The 7,888-nt window shown below is 53.1% G+C and overlaps 1 protein-coding gene across 1 annotated transcript; it reads right to left on the minus strand.

The window, feature by feature from the left end:
• Positions 1 to 301: 301 nt before the first annotated feature.
• TSPYL2 (TSPY like 2) lies at positions 302 to 7,492 on the minus strand. The gene is made up of 7 exons (XM_030851000.2): positions 6,529 to 7,492; positions 5,186 to 5,263; positions 4,947 to 5,058; positions 4,714 to 4,859; positions 4,490 to 4,587; positions 3,323 to 4,161; positions 302 to 1,012 (listed from the first exon to the last, which is right to left on the minus strand). The coding sequence occupies exons 1-7, from the start codon at positions 7,333 to 7,335 to the stop codon at positions 843 to 845; spliced, it is 2,250 nt and encodes a 749-aa protein (XP_030706860.2). The 5' UTR covers positions 7,336 to 7,492; the 3' UTR covers positions 302 to 842.
• Positions 7,493 to 7,888: the final 396 nt, after the last annotated feature.

The following is a 7,888-nucleotide window of genomic DNA, read 5'->3' on the forward strand; positions in this document are numbered from 1 at the left end:
CGTGCGCGGAGGGGAAGGCGTGGGATGCTGTTTGCTACCTGCCTGGGTCTGCTGCGGCCGCCCGGAGAGGGAGGGGCTTCCTCGGCCTCGCCCTGCCATTGGCCAGGATGGTCCGCATTGGCCTGACGCAACATTTCTGCGGTCCCGCGGAGCTCGCCCCCAGCCAGCCACCCCCACCCCCAGCAACTACCATCTTGCAGGCCACTGCGTAGGCGAGGCGACTACTTGCGGGCCTGTGGGAAGGGAGACTGGCTGCTGGGGACCGCGCACCGAATGGGACAAAAGACTCGAAGCAGCACTCTGAATTTGCTCAGAATTTTATTAGGATTACCAGGGTTCACAGGGAACGAGGCGGGACTTCTGGGGGAGGGGGACCAGAATACCGCAATGGCGAAGCGGCCTTGCATAGACACCGAGGCGGGCTAGCGGGCACAGCGGGGAAGGGCGAGGGATGGAGGGAAAGAGACGGGAGAACAGGGTGGCGGCAGAGACCCCCAAGGCCACAGCGGCCCTCCCCGCTTTGGGATCAAGGGTGTCCACTCCACACAGCACGAGGAGGGGGATAGAGGGGCCCTGACCAAGGCATCACAATAAATACGTTTAGCAGCACACAGAAGCCTGCGGGAGAGGAGGGCCAAAAGGAAGGGGGAATCCCCCTTTCCCTCCGCCCAAAATAAGAACTCTGCAATTACTAAACCATAAAAATAATCTTTAAACCCGTGTACGAAGTCAGTCATCCCCCAGAAGTGCAATATGGGGCCGCTCGGCCCTAGCTGATAGGGAGGGCAAATGGGGCGGGGGGAGAGGGATACAGAGAGGCAGCCCCCGCAAAGGTAAGACATTTATCCCGTTTTGCCCCTCTTCCCCAGGTTGGCCCAAGGGTTTGGGACTTGAAGCACCTCCTCCATGTCGGAGTCTTCTGAGTCTTCCCCTCCTTCTGAGTCTTCTTCGATTCCTTCCTCCTCCTCGCTTCCTTCCTCATCATCACTGTCCTCACCTTCTTGTTCACTGCCTGTACAGGGGAGAGAGAAGTAAGGAGGGAAAAATGGAGGAGGATGGTTAGGTAGACAGGTAGATGTCACTCTTAACAGGGAACAGAGTCCATAGTCAGGGCTTTTGAGGGGCGGGACCATTCGCCAAAAGCCTCTGCTTGGAACAAGCAGCCAAGTCTGTGTGAACTCAAGTCCAGAAAGTAAGGGCAAGTGGGAGGGAAGCAGGAAGGCAGAGTGGGATGCCTCTGTCCTATCAAAATTGATACATCTCTAAAAGTAGCTTTTTCACCCCCTGTATGCAACGTGTGTCTCTTCCTGAGCTCTGACCTCAGCTAAATAGAACTTCTGTTCATCCAGAGGCAGCTCCCTCTCTCTTTCTCCCCAGTCTGATCCAAATAGGCCTCAGTCTGTCTTCTTCAGCCCAATTCCCCACCCCGGCTCCCACCCTAGGGTTGTAAAGATAATTCTGCCTCCCCTTCTCTGAAAGAAGAGATGCCACCGAGTAGGAGGGTATGGGGCCAGCAATTCTCTCCGTTTCCCTACCTAGAAATATGTCTAGATTGTGTCTACTCGCTCATTCAATTCCTCCTTCCTCAGTGCCCTCAATGGAAGTTTGCCAGGGATTCCATGGCCAAAACCCCCAGGAGTGGTTGGTCTTCCTGCACCTTCCACCTACCCCAGGGGGCTGCCTCTCCTCCATCTGCCTGCCTACAGCCAGGCTCAAACATATCCCTTGTCTGCCTTCAGCCATCCCCTTCCTAGCCAAGGTTTGACTCTACTGCCTTAACCCCTGTTCATTTCCTTCCCATTCCTACTGTGGTCTGGCTCTACCCCCACCAATCCATTGAAACTACTCTTTCCAAGGCCACAGATGATCTATTCAGCCCCCAATCCAATGGACACATCCCAGTCCTAATTTTACTTGACCTTTCAGGAGCACTGGACACCGGTGACAATCCCCTCCTTCTCAGAATGTTCCACGACCTAGTGCTCCTCCTAACTCTACCCTCTCAGAGCCTCAGTTTCCCCATCTATAAAAGGATTAGTAGTACCTACCTCATAAGAGTTGCTGTGAGGATTAAATTAGTCAAAGCAAGAAAACCACTTAGAATAGTGCCTGGCAACATAGTAAATACTTCATTAATGTTAATTGGACCCAATTAATGTTAACTGGCTCCAGAATCCAGAGGTAGGATTCTGCTCTGGCTTATCTCCTTTCTTTACAATTTCTGACTTCCCAGGCATATCACCAACCACTTGCCTCTAAGCCACCCGTACCTTATGCCCAACAAGCCCTTCCAACTCCATGTTCCTCCCTGCATCCCATCAATCCCACCACGACGCCCTTCCCCATCCCAGGAAATGGTGCCTCCTTTGGCCAGTCATCCAGGCCAGAACCAAACCTAGCAGTCACCTTAAATACTGCCTTCTCCCTCAACCCCCCATATGCAACCCTTCTTCAGCATTTCCCAAAATGTATTCTTTGGTGGACAGTGAACAATGGCCTTTGTGATCAAGATGTTTGGGAAATGCTGACTTCCACAATGTTTAAATAGGTTTCTTAGAGCAGGACTTATCAGAGCCTTTAAGGTGCCAACATACATGTGACTCTACATAAGGATATTATTGTATGCAGTATTTCCCCAACATATTTGACCACTGAACCTTTTTGTGAGCAGCTTTGGAACCAGTGAAGGGTCCTCAGATGACAATTTGGGAAACCCTGCCCAACATACTATGCATTTTCACCCTTCCAGGTTCTTTTTCATTTGATCCCTTCCACCAGGAATGCCCCATAATGCTCCTTAATGTGAAGACAGCCTCCAATTCAAATGTCACTTCTTTTCTCTAGTTCTCTCCTTCTTGATTCTGGAGATAGAATTAGCTCCTCCCTCCTCTGGACTCACTGAGCACACTGTTCACTTCACCCCCAGCCCCCCAAACAAGCCTGGGAGTTCCCAGAAGGCCAGGGCTGGGTACAGAGTGTGCTGAATTGCAACATGTTTGACATTTTTTTCCCTCTCTCTGTGTGAGAACCTGTCTTACTTAGTATATCACCCACTGCCTCCTATCTCTTCTCTCTGCTTCATTTGTCTTGTGCTCTGTTACAACCTATCTACCCATCACCAAGAATTGAAATTTGTTTTGGTTTTGTTACATTTGTGAGCTAAATGTTCCCTGACCTTGCTCTGTTTAAAAACTTACTCAGAATGCTTTTTTCTTTTCTCTACAAGAGCAGATTGTGCTCATGCCTTGATACTCTGACCATGGGCAGATTTTCTCTGAGAGAAGAGAAAGGAGGTAAGACAAGAGGTGAGGGTCTAGCTCACCTTCCTCACTGCCCTCCTCTTCTTCTTCCACTGATGATTCTTCTACGGAGATGTTCTCTACCTCATCCTCATAGTCATCCTGGTTGGCGCTGTTATGGTGATCCTTGTCAGAGTCTTCAAGGTCATTCTCATAGTCTTCAGTGTCTCTGTCGTCATCATCACTGCCTTCATTGTCACCTTCATTGCCATCATCATCACTACCTTCATTGTCACCTTCGTTGCCATCGTTATCTTCAATATCACTGCCGTCATTGTCTCCATTGTCACTGTCGCTGCTGTCCTGGTTGCTGCCGTTGCTGCTGTGATTGCCACTTTTGGGGTTCTCATCATCACCATTGGTGTTCTCGTCACCATCGGCGTTCTCATCGTTATCATCAGTGTTCTCTTCATTGTCATCAGGGTTCTCTTCATTGTCATCAGTGTTGTTGTCTTCAGGGTTCTCATTGTTGTCATCGGGGTTCTCATTGTTGTCATCAGGATTCTCATTGTTGTCATCGGTACTCTCATTGTTGTCAGTGGTCTCGTTGTCATCAGCACTCTCATTGTTATCAGTGGTTTCGTTGTCATTGGGGCTCTCATTGTCAGTGGTCCCACTGTCAATGCTCCCATTGTGGTCAGGGCACTCGCTGTCACAGAGGCTCTCGCTGATGTCAGTTATCTCGTTGTCAGTGGTCTCGAAGCAGTCAGTGGTCTCCATGAAGTCAGAGATCTTGATGTCATGAATGGTCTCATTGTCGGTGATACCATCACTGTCTGAAGTCTCTCCAGTAATGTCTTCCATGATGTGACAGTCATCGGAGTCTTCCACGATCACCACCTCATATTCATCCCTGTTTTTACTGTGGGGAAGCCTGGGGTTGAGTATAGGGTTGGTGGGAGGTGGTGTACCCAGAGCAGACACTGAAAGGTGGTAAGCAACTGGGGAGGCAGTAGGCTACAGGGGTTCCCAGGGACGAGGCTAGGTGGGGAGAGTCCTATTTCTGCCCCTGACTACATAACCTCAGGCCGATCACACCCCATTTCCGGGCATCACTCCCCACTTGTAAAACATAGTGGACTGGATTATCTCAAAGGTCCCTGTTGGCTCTACAAATACTGTGTGACACTAGCCTAGTCTTTGCCCCACCCCTAACAAACCACCTCTCAGCCACCAACCCCCACCATCACCTTTCTTCCTTTTCTTGCTTCTTTCTGCTTGCCCTGTAGCCCCCTTCTCCCATCATGTAGTAACGCACAGGGTTAACCCACAGGTCATTCTTGATAATCTGTTGAAAGAGACAGGGGAAGGGAGAACAAAGCTGAGTACATGTCACAGAGCCTACTCCCAATACCCCACGCACCCAGGGGCAAGCTAGCAAGGCCTTCCCTGGCAATGCCAGGAGGGGCCCCACCTCAGCAATCCTGTCAGCCTCTGGGAGGCTATGGTTTGAGAACCAGCTGAAGAAGCTGTGGCTGGCATCCTGGTTCCTGTGCCTGTGGGCCTGAGGTTCCTGGCCCCGGTGCCAGCGAATTGGGGTGGAGTGAGACACCAGCCGGCCTGGGGGGGAAAGGAGGCTATGGAGAGGGCACTAGACAAGGATAGATGGGGCAGGGGGCATGAATTTGCTCTGGGACTGCCTCTTACCCGAGCGGCTGCGCTGGAACTCCTTGACGATCACCATATTTGTGAAGTAGGGGTTTGTCTGGAAGTACAGCTTCATTTTATAGCCCATGGAGATATGTCTGAGATCCTGTACCTGCTCAGGGTGGGGGTAATGGTGGAATTCCCACCACACTGTGACCCCTCCCACCCAACCTCCCCTCACCTCCAAGGACCAGATTCCTTGCCCGGTCCTGGTAGAAAAGATATCTCTTTGGCCTGACCTGCAGATTGGTCAAGTAGCGGAAAATGTCTTCATCACGTTGGTTGATCAAGATTGAAATTTTGGGGTGGTTGAGGAACTGATGGAGGGAGCAGTTTAGGTCAAGGAGTGACTGTTCAATGAGAAGGAGGGAAGGAAGGCCAGTCAGGGCTAGGCAGGGCTGAACAAAAGAGAGGCTGGAGAAGGAGAATTCCTTTTGTGGTCAATGGGACATGACCCATACTTTTATTCCCATGATACTGTCTGTGTGGTAAGAGCCTATGTTTATAAAATGTCAAACCTCTGTATTAAGTGGCCTTGCCATGGTTCATATTTGCCGTGTGTTTGGGTGCTGGGAGTCTATGTCCAAGTGATGTTGTGTCTCTGGGTGCTGAGGGCTTGTGTTCACAAGACATTGTGTGTCTGGGGGCTGAAGGCCCATGTGCAAATGGTGCTATATCTGGTTGCTGAGGGCCTGTCATCACACGATGTTATATATATTTGGGTGTTATGGGTCTGTGTCCACATGATGTTGTGTATCTGAGTCTGAGGGTTTGTGTCCAGGTGATGTTATGGTCTATGTACTGAGGACCTGTGGCCACATAATACAGTGCCTGGGTACTGAGCGCCTGTGATCATGTGATACTGAGAATGCCAAGGGTCTGTGTCTATATAATTCTATTAGGATGTTAAATCCATGTGTTCCTAACATGTTGCATGGTCCCCTAGAGATAAGCTTATCACCAATAGTGAATTCTTGTTATTTTTCCCTTTCCTTCATTTAACTCCTTTCTCTCCATTCCTAGCTACTCCTTCTCCTGATCCTTCAGGGCTCCAGTCCCTTTCTAGCCCCGTCCTCTCCAGCCAGGATTGGGGTTTGCCTAGTATCTAAGCAGAGACCTAGGCTTGCACAGCCATGTGTGACTTGGGCACCCTTTCTGGGCCATTTCTCTGCTGTGTGCCCTTCTCCTCCCTCTTCACTGTCTCTGAGTCAGTTTATCTTCTGTGTGACCCTCCCCTCCTCCTTTCACCATCTCTGGTCCAATTTTTCTGCTGTGTGCCCCTCTACTATCCTCCCCCTTTCACCGTCTGTGATCCATTTTCTTTTATGCTATGCTCCTCCTCTCCCCCTTTCCCATCTGTGGTCCAATTTTTATGCTGTGTTGCCCCCTCCCCCCTTCACCATCTCCAGTCCAGCTTCTCTGATGTTTTGCCACACTCCTTCCATCCCTCCTCCACCAGACCTCGTCATTCTTCCAATAGGGGCCCGCCCCCACACCCTTTCACCCAGCCTGTCCCTCCCCCCCACCGCCCCCCATTTCTGGTCATGGGCTCCTGGCCCATGAATATAGATGACAAGGATACTGCTTTGACCCAGAAGCCTGGGATATGCTGGATGATGAGATCTCTGCGCTCCAGGAAGGGTCTTCGCATCTGGATGAACTTGCGCTTGAGACGGAGGAAGGCCTTGCCCGCCTTGATATTCACCGCCTCCAGGTCCAGCTGAATGTTTTCCAGCGCCTGCAGGATGCACTCTATCTTCTCGGCATTCTTCTCTCGGCTTTCCCTCTTCACCTTCCTGGGCTTCCTCTTCCTCCTCCTCCTCCTCTTCCTCACACTTTCCATTTCATCCTCGTCGTCGTCTTCCACGATGATGATGGTCTCTTCCCTCCCCCTTGGACCGGCTAACCTCTGGTACCCCCGCCCCCCTGCGCTACAGGTTTCTAGGGCCTTCTCTCCTGCAAAGCTGCTGGGCTCCGTCACCTGGAAGTCAATCTCCAGGCTTCCCCCAGAAACCTCCGAGGGAGAAAGCGTTTCCAGGCTCTCCGTGGGAGGGGGCGTCCCCCCGTACCCTGACTCGATCGCGGGCTCCCAGCCGGGACCCCCAGCCCCCAGGGTGAAGTACGCGCGGATTCCCCCCTCCTCCAGAATGACATAGGGCGGCGGCGGGGGCAGAGCGGGGCCCAGTCCCACCCCCCTCATGTCAGCCAGCACCTGTGCCGCCTCGGTTTCCTCCCGGAGCCTCGGGCGCTGCTGAGGTGGAGGCAGGGGCAGGCGCAAGAGAGGTGGTGGAGGCGGCGGCGGCGGCGGCGGCGGCAGCTCGCTCTGAGGGGTCTCAGAGCTACTGAGGCGGCGGGCCTTGGCCGGAGGCCCCTCATCCGGGCCGTCCATGGTGACCGCGTTCGCACAGCTCAGGGGCTCGCGCTCACCCCTTCGCTCTCAGCCAGGCCGCCGCTGCCTGTCACACCTGAAGCAGAGCCGCGCCTCACGCGACGAGCTCTGCTCTCAGCCTCGCTCTGGCGCTCCCTCCCACAGCGCCTGCCCTACTCCCTCCGCGCCAAGCGCCAGACCCCGCCCCCTCGCTGACGCCAGGGGCCATCCCGCCTCTCCATTGGCTGCCAGCCGCCGCGGCTGCTCTCGCGGCCCCCCGCCCCCTGCCCGCTCGCACGCAATCTGCTTGCCAACACCGCACCTCATCACTTTCCCATTGGCTATCCTCGGGCCCGCCAATCACCGGGCCACCTCCCTTAGCGACCTTAGAGACGGTGCAGGACTATTGGCCTCGGGGAGAGCTGAAGGGAAGAAGACCCTCTACCTCACCCTGCCGACGTCTTATCCAATGGGATAAGTACCAGTGGTTCTGAAGACCCAAACGCAAAACAAAAAACAAGCGCAAGTGAGCAGGATGTGCTCAGATAGACTCGAGAGCCTCGCTGTCGTTCTC

This window comes from Globicephala melas, chromosome X, assembly GCF_963455315.2.
Source record: "Globicephala melas chromosome X, mGloMel1.2, whole genome shotgun sequence".
Classification (NCBI taxonomy): domain Eukaryota; kingdom Metazoa; phylum Chordata; class Mammalia; order Artiodactyla; family Delphinidae; genus Globicephala; species Globicephala melas.

What these genes read in the sequence shown, in the direction of transcription:
- TSPYL2 (XM_030851000.2), bottom strand. Translation starts at nt 7,335, where the DNA reads ATGGACGGCCCGGATGAGGGGCCTCCGGCCAAGGCCCGCCGCCTCAGT. An exon ending in CAGGCTTCTGGGTCAAAGCA is followed by an intron (nt 5,264 to 6,528) that starts GTATCCTTGTCA and finishes TCCCTCCATCAG; the next exon opens with TTCCTCAACCACCCCAAAAT. An exon ending in GCTACTTGACCAATCTGCAG is followed by an intron (nt 5,059 to 5,185) that starts GTCAGGCCAAAG and finishes CACCCTGAGCAG; the next exon opens with GTACAGGATCTCAGACATAT.